The sequence below is a fragment of the Gorilla gorilla genome, chromosome 5 (assembly GCF_029281585.2).
Source record: "Gorilla gorilla gorilla isolate KB3781 chromosome 5, NHGRI_mGorGor1-v2.1_pri, whole genome shotgun sequence".
Taxonomy (NCBI): domain Eukaryota; kingdom Metazoa; phylum Chordata; class Mammalia; order Primates; family Hominidae; genus Gorilla; species Gorilla gorilla.
This window is the reverse complement of record NC_073229.2, coordinates 151688179-151703958: the sequence shown is the minus strand read 5'-3', so window position 1 is coordinate 151703958 and position 15780 is coordinate 151688179. Positions and strand designations below refer to the sequence as shown.

The 15780-nt window shown below is 40.5% G+C and overlaps 1 protein-coding gene across 2 annotated transcripts in view; it reads left to right on the top strand.

Annotated features, from left to right (window-relative positions):
• Positions 1-422: 422 nt before the first annotated feature.
• The window catches only part of MTCL3 (MTCL family member 3), a 43477-nt gene continuing 28119 nt past the window's right edge, over positions 423-15780 (top strand). For both annotated transcript variants that reach the window (XM_004044661.5, XM_055391273.2), the window contains exons 1-3: positions 423-1552; positions 1990-2214; positions 3989-4147. In XM_004044661.5, coding sequence (XP_004044709.1) covers positions 452-1552; positions 1990-2214; positions 3989-4147 — 1485 coding nt within the window. In that variant the 5' untranslated portion in view covers positions 423-451. The remainder of the gene's footprint in view (positions 1553-1989; positions 2215-3988; positions 4148-15780) is intronic.

The following is a 15780-nucleotide window of genomic DNA, read 5'->3' as shown; positions in this document are numbered from 1 at the left end:
ATATGGATATCTTTTCTTTCTGAAGCTTCTTTTCCACTTTATCCTCTTTTCTTTTATATCTCCCTTTCCATCAATTCCTGTCTGACTCTGTATCTCACCCTTTCCAAAGCCTGCTACCATGAGAATGTAAGCTTCAGCTGCTTTCAGATCCGTCATTTTGCTGAGGTGGAGTGAGATGGAGACAGCGCCACCCTGGGCAAAATGAGAATTGACAGCCCTCCATCCTATTCCTAAAGACAGCCCTGCATCCTATTCCTAAAGTCAAAAATTCTATTAAGCGCCGTTCAAATAGAGCAACATCACCCTTTGCTCTGCAAAAATTCAGACATGTTGTCTTCTTCTCTCCTTTTGTTTCTGTCCCAGCTTAGGAAGGAAGGTTGGCGGCGGTGAAGAGGGAAGAGGATGATCTAGTAATGGGCTCTTCCAAATCGCATCTGGTAGGTTCTTAGCCATGAGTCAGCCACCAACCGGGGGCGCTGCCCCTGCCACAGCAGCAGCTTCTCCCGCCGCTGCAGCCACTGAGGCTCGTCTGCACCCGGAGGGCAGCAGCAGAAAGCAGCAGCGAGCTCAGTCACCCGCTAGACCCAGGGACAGTTCGCTGCGACAGACAATCGCGGCCACCCGGTCCCCAGTGGGGGCCGGCACTAAACTCAATTCTGTTCGGCAGCAGCAGCTGCAGCAGCAGCAACAGCAGGGTAACAAGACCGGGAGCCGCACGGGGCCGCCAGCCAGCATCCGAGGAGGCGGAGGTGGGGCCGAGAAGGCGACGCCCCTGGCGCCCAAAGGGGCCGCTCCGGGAGCTGTCCAGCCTGTGGCTGGTGCTGAAGCGGCCCCCGCCGCGACCCTGGCCGCTTTGGGCGGCAGGAGGCCCGGACCGCCCGAGGAGCCGCCTCGGGAGCTAGAGTCCTTGCCCTCGAAACTCGGGGAACCCCCTCCGCTCGGAGAAGGGGGAGGAGGGGGCGGGGAAGGAGGAGGAGCCGGCGGCGGCTCCGGGGAAAGGGAGGGGGGCGCTCCGCAGCCGCCGCCGCCCAGGGGCTGGCGAGGGAAAGGCGTACGCGCTCAGCAGAGGGGCGGCAGCGGCGGGGAGGGGGCCTCCCCTTCTCCATCCTCCTCTTCTGCGGGCAAAACCCCAGGAACCGGCAGCAGAAACTCCGGAAGCGGCGTTGCGGGGGGCGGCAGCGGTGGTGGAGGGAGCTACTGGAAGGAAGGATGTCTGCAGTCTGAGCTCATCCAGTTCCATCTCAAGAAGGAGCGGGCGGCAGCGGCGGCGGCCGCGGCTCAGATGCACGCTAAGAACGGCGGCGGCAGCAGTAGCCGCAGCTCCCCGGTCTCTGGCCCCCCTGCCATTTGCGAGACCCTGGCCGTCGCCTCCGCCTCCCCAATGGCGGCGGCGGCGGAGGGCCCCCAGCAGAGCGCAGAGGGCAGCGCGAGCGGCGGGGGCATGCAGGCGGCAGCGCCCCCTTCGTCGCAGCCGCACCCGCAGCAGCTCCAAGAGCAGGAAGAAATGCAAGAGGAGATGGAGAAGCTGCGAGAGGAAAACGAGACTCTCAAGGTGAGGAGGGTGGGAGGACCCGGCTGGGGGATGGGAAGAGTGGGCCTGGGAGGATTAGGGCGTGTACCGGCAGGGATGAGAGGCTGCTAACCTGTTAGGGAGCCTTGAAGAGGGAGGAGAACAAGAAAGGAGGGAGAGGGTTTCCTAGGCCTTGTCTGAATTTGAATCTGCTCTCAGTAACGCGAGGTTTTCATTTAAATTCAAATCTAGGCCTCCGTCTCTCTAATTATAATGGTTTGTCACACTTCTTCCTGGAGAGAGGTAGAGTAAGAGAACGAGAGAGGGCCTAAAGTGGGCCAGCTCCTTGTCACTCCTGTCTCTTGGAGAGAGAGGGCAATTAAAGCTGAGAATTTGGAATTGGAATGGGGTGTGCACGGTGTGTGTCGGAAGGGCTGGAAGCGAGTTTGATTTTGACACGCGGCCTGTCACCGCCTCAGAACGAGATCGATGAGCTGAGAACCGAGATGGACGAGATGAGGGACACTTTCTTCGAGGAGGATGCCTGTCAACTGCAGGAAATGCGCCACGAGTTGGAGAGAGCCAACAAAAACTGCCGGATCCTGCAGTACCGCCTCCGCAAAGCCGAGCGCAAAAGGCTCCGCTACGCCCAGACCGGGGAAATCGACGGGGAGCTGTTGCGCAGCCTGGAGCAGGACCTCAAGGTCTGCGGCGCGGGGGCTCAATGGCGCGCGGCAGGGGCGGTGGGTGGGGACTTTGGCCAAGGGCTCTTTAGGCTGAGAAGTCTTCAGTGGCGACTGGCAAGGAGCCTTAGGGACACAGTTTCGTAGCGCTAACCAGAAAATACTAGGGTCTCAGAAGGGAGAGAACTGGCAGGTGGCTCTAAAGAGTGCAGAGTGTGTGGAGGGCCTGGCAGCAAACGAGCTAAGTGTGCTCTCCTGGGAGCAAAGGTGGCTCTTCAAGAGGTGATGAGAAGAAGGCTCCCTTCTGGGCAGAAGCAAGGGCGTGGCAGAGCGCAGGCTCTAGCCTTTGATCTGCCCTTCAGTCTGTCTACTGAGAGAAGGCCGGTGGAATCGGGCAGTCAGGAGCTGCACTAAAAGGACTCCTCTGGGGGAGTTGAAACCCAAAATAGGAACTGCACTGGGAAGATACTAGAGTTAAGATTTCTTTCAGCAAGTGTCCACTCCACCTCCTTCTTCCAGGACTTCTTCCTTTCTGCACTTGCCACTTAGGTGACTCCCTGAGGGGGGAAAAAAAAACAGATAACCAACTTGCAGCCTGTTTGGTGTGAGGTAAATGAAATAATCTCATTTTTTTAAAGCGCAATTTTTCCTTCAGAATTTCTTCCAGTGGAAAAATCTCAACCTTGAAGTGCATTTTCTAGACAGGTGTGGTCTCCAGTTCAGTTTGACTGTAGGCAGATTCATTGACAATGCAAACTAGATATTAACTTAATCTCCTTGCACAACCAAATAGGTATACTGTTCATTGCATTAACTTCATTGGGATTTAAAGATCACGTGTAATCTTTGTTTTAAAGAAAGCTATGTGTAAACATTTTATGAAAGACGTATTACTTTTTTTCTTAACTTTTGTCGAGTGCTTAGTGTGTACTAAGCGCTGTGGCAAACACTGTTACATACATTATTATTTCATTTAATTCTCAAGGGAAAAAAAATCTTACAATGTAGGGATTATTAAGGCACCATTTTATAGGTGCAGAAGCTACACCTTTTACAGAGGTTAAGTGCCCAGGCCTGGAAAACAGTTAATAGGTGCCAGGCTGACTCTCCACTCAGTCCAAAATCACAACCTGTGTCCTAAGCCTCTACACCAGACTGCTCCACTTTTCTTCCAAACCCTAGAATTTCCAGGATAATCTCAAAATATGAGGCAAAAATGCACAGTCATTCAAAAAATAATAATCTCAAGGACTAAAACTTTCCTAAGATTAAGCAACTGGAATTCTAGTTATAAGATTGAAATTCAAGCCCAACCCACTACTTGTAAAAACTTCAATTTTTCATTCTTTAACATAGATTATAATGGAAACATCTACCTCATAGTTTTGTTGAAGTAAAGGAGATTTGTGAAATTTCTCTACATGTGATAAAATGCAATAGAACCTTTGTTACCACAGAGTAGTGCAGAAGTTAAGGGAACAAAATTTAGAGCCAGATTGCCAGGCCTCTTAGCCCAGCAGTGTCTACTCATTAGCTGTGTGACCTTGACCTCTCTGAGACTCAGTTTCCTCATCTACAAAATAGAAGTAATAATAGTACCTATCCCATGGGATTTTTGTAGGGTTAAATGATTGATATATGTGAATGGCTTATATGTATACTTTGTGGAATAATGCCTGGCACATGGTAAACACCATATAAATATTGGGTTTTAATGCTTTCAATAGGAATACAATTTTAGCCCTCATTATATTGTCATTAATTATATTTTATTGTTACAAACACCTTAATTCAGGTTGCAAAGGATGTATCTGTGAGACTTCACCATGAATTAGAAAATGTGGAAGAAAAGAGAACAACAACAGAAGATGAAAATGAGAAACTGAGGCAACAGCTCATAGAAGTTGAAATTGCAAAGCAAGCTTTACAGAATGAACTGGAAAAAATGAAAGAGGTTAGTATTTGATTATTTCATGGTGTACTATGTATTTTTAGCCCTTTAAAAAAGAATCCCAAGGACTAATATGACTGTTAAAAAATTTCTTTTATGATTGCAGGACAATTTTTTACTCTTACCCAAATAGTAAAAAATACATGATTTCATACTAATAAATGAGTAGCAACGAAAGATTGTGACCTAAACACGGTATCTAACTCGACATGTACGAGCTTTGACTGATCTCTGTGTTTCATCTCTGTGTCTTCTAAATGTATGTTAATTAAATCAATTCCACAGCATATTAAATGCAAAGAGTGTCAAGCGTGTGAAGGAATGAGACTTGTGATAGTTGAGGGGAATAATTAGCCCCATGAGATTACTTACTATTGAGTTCATAGAACCATGAATTTTTAGGATGGAAAAGACTCTAAGGTCCATTTGATCTAATTCATTCATTGCTTGAAGTCTCTATATAGCAAAGCCAGCCCTTCCCACAGTGTTCTAATGCTTTCAATATCACCAGTGACTATCTCTGAAGATCTTTCACAGCAGCCAATTGTATCATATCATAGCTCTGTTTAAAGATTTTCCTTTTTTTTTTTACATGATATATATTTAATTGCAACTTTAGCCAGCTCATCTTAGTTATACCCTTTAGGGTAGAAGAGTCAAAGTTCTCCTTCATGTCAGCTATTTGAAGATTCCAAATGTATTTACCATGAGTCTTCTAAAAGAACAGAATCAAGGTAAAGAAATGGAGGAGAAAAGAGACAGAAACACCTATCAAGAAATGATTAGCTTTAAGATAAATAGCAATTTAATTAGAATTAAATTATACTTTTCTTTGATAGCTACCTGAACATGTACAATGCAACTTGTGAAAACTACCATTGAGAAATACCAAATGCACAAGTTGTCTTCCGAAAAATTTCCTCTGCTTGGATAAGCAGAATTCTAAAGAAAATTCTAATCTTTCCACAGACTGAGGTATTGACCCACCTGTCATTGCTGTGCTTATCTCAAAATGGTACAAAAATATAGTGCAAATAACAGTGCAATTATCAACAGTCTGATTAAGAATATGTCTTAGGACTTTGAAGAATACAGTTTCAGTGGAGTAAACTATTTTTTGTGATCTGTTTACTTATATTATCCTGACTTTAAACATTTTTTAGCATAAGAAAATAGTAAAAAAATATTTTAATGATATGAAATCCTTGGCTACTAGCTAGGAGTCGCTCTGTGCTATAGTAGAAAAATATGGAGACTGGGAGCTGTGTGATCTATTTTCACCAGTAACTGGGTGACTTTAAAAGGCCTGTAACTTGTACTTGTCTACTTTTATCCAGTTCTACACTGAAGGGTTGTTTTTGATGATTCTCAACATCTTTTTCTGGTATGTAAGACTTTCCTCATGAAATTCAGAACATTGCCATTTAAGGAATGGCAAAGATTTTTTCCCTAAAGTTAAAAGATCAAATATGAAATTAATATAGTTATAAGTATATATTTCTTCAACAATAATGTACAGTTGAAGGTATGTCAAAAATTGACTTTCATTTATAGAAAAAAAAAGTAAAGTAGGTAACTGTATTAGTTCTCTAGGGTAGCTGTAACAAAATACCAAATACTGGGTGGCTTAAACAGCAAAAAAAATGTATTGTCTCACAGTTCTGCAGTCTAGAAGTCTGGAATCAAGGTGTTAGTAGGGCTGGTTCTTGCTGAGGGCTGCGAAGGCAGGATATGTTCCAGGCCTCCCTCTATGGCTTGTAGATGGCCATCTTCATGGTCACATGGCATTCTCCCTGTAGCTCTCTGTTTCCAGACTTCCCCTTTTTGTAAGGATATCAGTGATATTAGATTAGGGTCTTCCCTAAGGACCTCATTTGACCTGCCTGGGCTCAAGCTATTCTCCCACCTCTGCCTCCCTAAGAGCTGGGATTACAGGCATGAGCCATCACACCGGCCCCTCATTTTAATTTGATTACCTCTGTAAATACCTCTGTCTCCAAATGAGATTTCATCCTGAGCAACTGGGGGTTAAGACTTCAATATATGAATTTGACAGGGAGGGTAGAAGGAGAGAACAGAATTCAACCCACAGCAGCAACAATCTAATAGCTTCCTGTGAGCAAGCAAAGAGAATGTTCATTGTTAGTCTCATAGGCTCCATTCCCTATTCATACGTTACTTGTGCTCTCTCATATTTCTTGAATGTTTTAAATTGTAAACATTCAAGTACAAACAAACTTCGCTTGATTACCAGAGATAAAAAAGAAATGCCTTGTAATTGGGTGTCATGTGAATGTTTTAAGTGGATACCTGAAAAATTGTACTTAAGAATGGCATAAGAGCTTTCTGATTTTCATTTTACTTCCATTAAAGGGGAAAATATGCATAGACTGTCTATCCATTAGCCAGAACAATGGGACCTCTCCCATCTTAAAATAAAAGCCAAAATAATCTGGCCACCAGGAGGAAAGGGTAGAGCTTGGGAATGTCCTCAGGAGATTGTAAAGATGCGTTTCCTTGATTCTTTTGCTCACACTCTTCCCTGTGACTATTTCCTCCTTCAGGGCTCTATTTCTGGGTTGGGAGAATGCTGTTCCAGCACCAAGCAGTGTGGGTATATATGTTCATACCAAAGAGGCAATTTGATTCTCCTTGGAGTTACAAAAAACCAAATGTCAATGCCTGATTAGGGAATACAACAATAAAAGTAAAAATAATTTAGGAGTATATATGCAGAACATCAGCCTTTAAAGTAATCTTTTATTAGGAAAATGGCATTCACGATTTGAGAAGATGGAAGGTGGTGGGGAACAGAAATAAAAAAAAAACAGGAAGGGAGAAAGAGTGGAAGATAAAGATCTGGAGGATACTAAATATAATAAAGGAAAACCAAATAATATTCTGGTAGGAGTGCTCTATAATTATCCATTTGAGGTTGACCTTCATAGTGTTCAGAAAAATGTCAGAAATAGAAAAAGTAGTTTAACAATATGTTTAGAAATCAGAAATGTTTCATTCAGATAAGATTTTTGCAATGGTAATTTTATGATGCTCTAAAACGGTAAATATTAAAACTGAGCTGCAATTATAACTGGCTTACTCTGTGGATAAGGGTTGTAAGCTACTCCTTGGATGACTTGCAAAAACTTCAGTTAACCATCTGCTTCATTGGTTGTAAAATGAAAACATATTCAAGCCCTTGGTGAGTGTTAACCAACTTGGTTAATTTGGTGAGTGATGAATTGTCATCCCTTCATGTCATTTTTTTAAAGGAGAAAAGTAGAACCAGGCCAAGCTCTCCATTAAGAGAAAAGACACTAGTTATAAAGTCAAAAAATCATAGAATATACTCTAGAGAAGCAATCCTCCAATTCCAAGATTTTAGATCTTTACATGGAGTCATATAGATGTTGAACAGCACCGCTGGGACCAATAGACCATCTGCTACAGTTTAGAACTGTTTGCTAAAAATTTAATTAGCTTCAAGGGTATTGACCAATTGCTCTCAGGACTGGTGGCTGCACAAGGTCTTGTGCACCTTCTCACATCTATCTGTCTATCTTCTCCCCCTGAGAGGATGGAGTAGGCACCTGGGAGTAAGAAGAATTGAGTAGAGGCAGGATAGAGGTAATTAGCTGCATCTATTGCATCTCATTGCTTGTATTGAAATAGCTGATGTTTGACCAACTGCAAACAAGAGGGACCTCTTCGAATGCTGCCTTCGAATCTTAATAGCATTTTCATCCCAATTATAAAACATTGATTGCTACCAGCACTATGCTTTCTTGCTGTAGAAGAATGCCTTTACCTTTCTGTAACCTGTAGAAAATGGCATTCTATCTTTCAACATTGCAAATGATCAAAGAGACAGAGGTTTTTAATTAAAGTTATGTCATGTAAACAACAACTAACTCTTTGAACGCCAGAATGGGTTCATACACAAATAGGATAAAGTGAGGTTGTGGAGGAGGCTTTGGACAACGCATTCTCTGTGAGAGGTGAGTTTTTGCTCCAGTTAAATTGAGGATCACTGCCTGTCATGAGGTTCTGCTGCTGTAGCAGTGAACTTTATTTTCAAAGCTTTGAAACTCCTTGTAATCATCAAGAGAAGAAGGGTCATCTGGTGTCACTTTTAAGGTCTGGTGCTTGTTGAAGTGTTGATAAGAGGCATTTGAGCAAAGAATTCACCAACAGAGGAGCAAAGAAAAAGAGTAAGATGATGATGATGAGAACTGTTTATCAGATCTTTTTTCTTTTCAGAATCTGTACTCCTTATATTGTCTCATACCTCACCCATACACAAGATTCTTAAAAGAAAATAATTTTCTTAACTTTTCCCAGTCTTTGCTCCAGAGGGTTCTTAACTGGCGTACTGAAATAGCACCATCTATCTTGGACTTTTATTTTTTGTGCACTTGGTATAATAGATCTTATCTATTACAATGAACTTTTGTTCTAGAACACAAAAATAATTAGTACTATAAATTTTAACAGCATCTCTGTTATTCTTGTTTTTTAGAGTTCCTTGAGAGTATATCTGCATACCCAGATTCTCTTTACAAATGGAACAGTTTGATAGGCAAATTCTGTACTATATATTTACAATTACCTATTTATTTTCTTATATAAAATAAAGAACTGATCATAGCTACACTTGGTTCTAATAGGGAATGTTTACCTGAATAATAAAATGTGAAAAAGAAATGTTGAGTGATAAATCAGCAAAGAAGCATTCCAAGAGACGGTTTAATGGGGCATTTCTTGCAAATATTTTCCCCTGGTTCTGGTAGTTTACTTAACATTTTAAAATAAAACAGTAGTCATTGATATTTTAAAATGAAATGGCCACACATATATTTAGATGCATCAATTAAACATTATTATTTTAGTCATATCTTCTCAGAGCCAATAGTTTGTCGAATAACATGGGCAGGAATAAGAGACTAAATTTAAAAAAAGGAAGAGTGTGTCAGGTAAGCATAGAAAAGCTTTTCTTCCAGGAAGTTGCCATGTGTTATGAATGCATTTTTTTCTTTTTCTTTTTTTTTTTTTTGAGACGGTCTTGCTCTGTCACCCAGGCTGGAGTGCAGTGGTGCAATCTCGGCTCACTGCAAGCTCCACCTCCCGGGTTCACGCCATTCTCCTGCCTCAGCCTCCCCAGCAGCTGGGACTACAGACACACGCCGCCACGCCCGGCTAATTTTTTGTATTTTTAGTAGAGATGGGGTTTCACCGTGTTAGCCAGGATGGTCTCAATCTCCTGACCTTGTGATCCGCCCGCCTCGGCCTATGAATGCATTTTTAAAGATGTATTTATGTAGGCATTATAAATTTTATTGGATTTTTAAATGAAATTAGATATACAGTTCCATGTACTCTGAAGTGATCTTTAATATTCAATCACATGTAAATGACTGTTTTACCCAGATGCCAAGCCCCCATTAGAAGCAAAGTAGTACACAGATCAGAAATTGGTGGATTATTTTTGTGCAATATAATGAGCTTTTATTATAAATTTCAGATTTCTTATTTACATAAAAATACAGGACAGCATGGCACACCCCCATGTTGTTGATCAGATTCCAGTTCCTTTCTTGGCTGAAATTTTGCACTCCATATTATTGAAACTGTAGAGTGCTGAACAAATACAGGTTTTTACCTGATTAAGCATCTCCTATTGAGTACATTTCCAGTTCCCATCTAAAATATTTTGATGTGTGCAACGTAATGGGCTTCCCAAAAATTGTTTAATACATGTATATTTAAATTTTTGTTGCTTTTGCTGATGAAGCATATTCATAAGAGTTAAGTCTCCAACCCTGAACTCTTTGAGGCCAGTTTAACTTGGTCCAAGGGCTCAAGGCTGAACTTTGAGTGACTCACCTCTGTGAGATTAGCAATTTATCCACGTTAAGTATCTCCATGGAAGTATATTACTTATATAGTTACTGAAGTGTTGTTTACTTCACTGACTTCTGTATCCAACCTACCTTAAAAGGAGATTTGAGGCCGGGCGTGGTGGCTCATGCCTGTAATCCCAGTACTTTGGGAGGCCGAGGTGGGTGGATCATGATGTCAGGAGATCGAGACCACCCTGGCTAACACGGTGAAACCCCGTTCTACTAAAAATACAAAAAATTAGCCGGGCGTGGTCGTGGGCGCCTGTAGTCCCAGCTACTCGGGAGGCTGAGGCAGGAGAATGTCATGAACCCGGGAGGCGGAGCTTGCAGTGAGCCAAGATCGCCACTGCACTCCAGCCTGAGCAACAGAGCGAGTCTCCATATCAAACAAAATAAATAAAGACGGGGGAGGGGGAATTTGAAATGGTTCACAATAAAGCCATAAAACTATTGAAATAAGGGTTTTAAAATTAGGTAAAAACGCCGGGAAGGTGAAGAAAAACTTAATCCAAGGGATGTACATTGTTATGAAACAGCTCTGAGTTTAGTATCACTCAAGGCTGGGGACCAAATATTGAAAGAATTCATTTCCTAGCTGTGACCAGATACAGAAGCAACACTGAGTTTTATGTGAGGCCTCTGGGGCAATCATGAAGAAAATCAATATAGTACAACAAAAAGTTACAGTTATACACAGACTCTACATGCAACCATCATGGATAAATGAGCCTTCTAAATACTTGACAGGTCTTTTCTATAGAATCAACAAATTATGAGTTAAAATTTTACAGAAAAGATAATAGTCATTTTTTCATTAGCCATGAATTTGAGTGTGATTGTTAGAAAGTACACGTATAATGGAGTCTAGAAACTAGCTTTGAGACCTCATCTGTCATTCCCTATGACCTTGAGCAAATAACTTAAAATTTATAGGCCTCAGTTTTTAATATATAAATACAGAAATTAAACTGAGTGCTCTCGAAACTTCCTATAAATATATCATTTTCTACTTTGTCAGTTATCCATCTCTGTTCTCCCTGAAAGTTTCATAGGTATAAAATTCAGTTTCATTACTATTATTTAAATACTATAATTATTTTTTCATATAGTCAGTTAACAGCTATTTATTGAATGCCTGGTGTAGTGTGGCCATGTAGATAACACAGAGGATATAAAGATATAGATGGCAAAGCGTTGCATTAAACTCCAAGTTTGCACCCACTGAAGGTCCCTACTGAAAGTTTTTTTCCAGATACACATTTTTTAATTTAAAAAAATGGACATTTTAGGAACATGTATCGCTTTTGTTTTTTAACTTTTAAGTTTAGGGGTACAAGTGTAAGTTTGTTACATAGGTAAACTTGTGTCATGGGTGTTTGTTGTACAGATTATTTCATCACTCAGGTATTAAGCCTAGTGCCCATTAATTATTTTTCCTGATCCTCTCCCTCCTCCCACCCTCCATCCTCTGAAAAACCCCAATGAGTGTTGTTCCCCTCCATGTGTCAAGGTATTCTCATCATTTAGCGCCCACTTGTAAGTGAGAACACGCAGTATTCGGTTTTCTGTTCCTGTGTTAGTTTGCTAAGGATAATGGCCTCCAGCTCCATTCATGTCCCTGCAAAGGATGTGATCTCTTTCTTTCTATGGTTGCATAGTATTCCATGGTGTATATGTACCACATTCTTCTTTATCCAGTCTATAATTGATAGGCATTTAGGTTGATTCCATTTTTAACACAGGAAGTAAGACCCACAGTTATCTTGCCGTTGCTACTCAGTACTCAGGGCTTGTGTTAGCGCTGTAGAAATTACAACTGAAGACCTGATATGTGGGAATGAGTACAAGTTGAAACTCCCTAATAATCCAGGCATGCCTTTTGATGTGGCCTTGGCTGTACACTCTAGGAAGCTACAAAAACCATGTGGTAACAAAAGAATTCATCATCTATTCCAGTAAATAAACCAGGGTGTTGAATGATGGCCCCTAAACATTCTAATTTCTGCAAAAAGTCTTGAGGTGGGGTTTTTAACCATACGATTCTTAGAATGAAATCTGCCCCACTTCCTGCCCCTGGAAGGCTGCCAGGCTCTCACCGCAGAATGTGGCCATTAACCAGCACTGATCCTCAGCTAAACATCCAAATGTTTGTATTTTGTTATTATTGAAATTTATTTTTATTCCCTATGACTTCTCTGATGTTTTTTGAAGTTGCAAGTCTTTATGTTTTCAAGAGCATAATAAAAAATTTTTTGAGATTACTTGGCCTTTGTATGTGTGACAGACATCAACCTCATGCAGAAAAGACCTCAATTAACCTCAATCCCTTCCTTAGGAGATAATCAGGGCACAGTTGTAACTTAAATAGTCCATGTGGTGCGTTCAGGCTTTGGGACAGTAATAAACGACACTATTCTCCACCACTCCCCTCTACCATGGCCACCCTTGGCTGCCTGTGAATGGCCTTGCTCCCAGTAGTGGCAGAAATAGCATCTTATTTCTGTCTCAGCCTTTTACATAAAAATAAAAACATATAAACTTGGACCTGACTTTCACTTAGCAACTATTTATGAAGCATATATATAATATGTATAAGGAATAACAGATAATGTCACCAGGTGGATAGTCATTGCCCACAAGTTAATTATTTTCTAATAGGAAAGAGCCTCATACAGGTTGTATTTTGACTATAGCTTCACATACACAGTACTATACCAAATACTTCTCATGAAGTCCTCACAAGACCAACCAGACTGTGAGTTCTAAGAGGACAAGAGCCGCTCCTGTGTTGGTCCCTGTGGCACCCTCAGCATCTAGTTCAGTACCCAGCATATAGGCAATGAGACCACCTTCTTCTGTAATATTACAATAATTATTTTTTACTTGATTTGTATATAACTTTTTCCTGCTGAAACTGTTTACAGTTTCCTGACTGTAAACTCCTTGAGACTAAAGACTGAGTCCATGTTATTAAGACCATGTTATTAACTGTGTCCACAACAACCAAAAGAGAACAGGGCACAAAGTTGATAAACAATAAGTAATTTCGAAAAGAGAATGAATGGTAATTAAGCAAGGTGTTTCATGCCCGATTTTGCAGAGAGAAAAAAAAAGTGGCTGTGAACCAGGGCTCTTTCCATTGTGCTTAGTGCAGTGCAAACATGATGAAAAGGAAGTAGATGGGTAACTCCAGCCTCACCCCACTTCCAGAAATAGAGATCTCCCAAGACCTTACTACCTTCTAGAAACTTCTAGCACTCTGCTTTGCATCTCTCAAATTCCATTTATCCCCCAGAAACAACAGATCTTCCCTGAAACAAGGTATCATTGGATTCTTGAGAAAGGGAATGGGGACAGGAACCCAAGAACAAGAAGACAACTCTGACATCTTGGGCATCAGCTCTGCAGTTTAACTTCTTTGTGCTTTGGTGAAAAAATGTAAAATGCAGGTTTAAGGAATGAGAGAAGACTGCAGATCCTGTCACTCCCAAAGACTATCCATTGGAATTTGCTTGATATCTTCAATGTCTGAGACAATTGATTTAGCAGCTAATTTGGCTGGAGAGATATGGAAAATTACCCCAGGGCTGCAGTGGCTCAGTAGCCACCAATGTTGAGTGCTAATTACATGCCAGCGGCTGAACTAGATAGTTTATGTATAATTATGTTGTTAATAGCCTCATTTTAGAGATGAAGACTCTAAGGCTCAGAGAGGTTAATGTCACCAGTTAGCAGGACAGGCCCACACCCAAGTCTGTCTGCCTCCAACGCGTGGTCTGCAGTCATCAGTGCTGCGTGGCCTCACTGCAAGGACTCAGGCTGCCCCTCCACTGCCACTTTCATGTTCTTCCTGACCCACAAATAACCTACCCTCTTTAGGGAACCTCAATACTCCTAGAATCTATAATCCTCTATAATACTCTAGGGTCTATCAGAGAATGTTTTGAGTAAACACTGAGAGAAGACTGCCAAGGTGGCTGTAGGGAAAAATCTATTTTATCTTACAGAAAGGGAATCTTTGGAGCAAAAACTAGGAACATAGGGCTAGAAAAATGTTTTCAGGTCTGTCAATTCTATCTCACTTTTTACAAATGTAATAGCTATGTTACTTCAGATAAGTCACGTAATAGCTGACTCTCAACTTAATCACCTTTTAAAGGAAAATAAATATTTTTCCTATCCAGTCTATTCACAAGGGTAACATGAGATAACATATGTGAAGGTGCTTTATAAATTGTATGGTACCATATCAGATGTTACTGTTATTAACACCACGTAGCTGTAAGTTAGCTAATTAAGACAATTCCTGGAAAGAATTTTGAAGTCTATCAGAATAAAATTTTAGAGCTACCTAGGACCCCAACTTTTTCTACAGAACTTTGAAAGGCTTTTTCTTTCCGTTTTTTCGTGAATGTCTATTACTCTCTGAAATTCCCCTTTAAATCTCACTTCATTATAAAGCCATGCTAGCTTCTTCCATCTGACCCATTGCCTCTTCCACTAGGCCTATATTTAGTCCTTACTGCTTCAGGATACATTAGCTCACATTTGCAAATGTTTTGATGGACAGGGAGATAATCTGGCTGCATTACCTGCCACTGCATTCATCAACAGGGCAACAGGGCTGACTATGTTGATTTGTCCTGTTAAATATCTCTCTTCTACCTTACTGCTAGATAAATATGCTTCCCAAAAAGAAACAGAGTAGCAGAGAAAGAAGACCTGTTCTTTGATCAAAAGTAGTCAAGCACAAGATAATTTAGTTTGCATTGTAGCTTTTATTGACTCCACAGCTAAATTTAATGTTCTCTGAATTTAAGAATTATATTTCTATTTAATTCACTTACACACACAGTGATACATATAAAAAATATCAATAAATGTTTGGGCAAGAGAAGAGGTTTAGAAAGATAAGATTGCTGTCATAGGAGCTCATCTTCAGCTTCTTAAATTATAATTTACTCAGTTCTTTTGTTTTCAAATACTGTGATGTTACTTTTGAGTAAATATAATGTGCAATTTTACTGTATATTGGAAAGTATTTTCCAAATTAAAATTTCAGTTATATGTTGAAGACCTTAGACCTGACTGAATTTGAATGGAAATACAATTATTTATTTGATGCTTCTGTCCTAATTCCATTTTTACATTTCAGGATCAGTTAAATTGATCTTTATCCAGATGGTAAATGACATTTGAAGATGACATTTGAAGTTGTCATTTAGCCTTTCCTAACATTTTCCATTTTATACTTATATATTTCACTTAATTGGAGCATTTATAATCAGCATGATTCAACTTAGAAGCACTTAAAATTAAAAATTCAGAGTATTCTACATTGATCTGCTGGCTAGCTCAGTTATTTAAATTTGTGTAGCCAATTAATCATGGGGGTAACTGGTTAATACAATTAACTGTTAATTTTTTCTTTCCTTCACAAAGTAACAGTTTCTTACCATTACATTAGCCAAGAACCTTGAATAATAGTAGAAATAATTAGACCAATTGCTTATTTATTCTGATATATAATGAGCAACTAATATGTTAGTATGTAGTTGTATCCACTGCCTCTTTGCATATGAAGAAAAGAAAAATTTTCATAGAACTTTATCAGGTGATCCAACTGTGTGTATTTAGGAATATCTGTTATATGGAAAGTATTATCTATCAAGGGTAAAATGTAGCTATTGGGTTTTTTCATTTAGCGGTATGGCTAAGTTTAAATTAGAATAATTA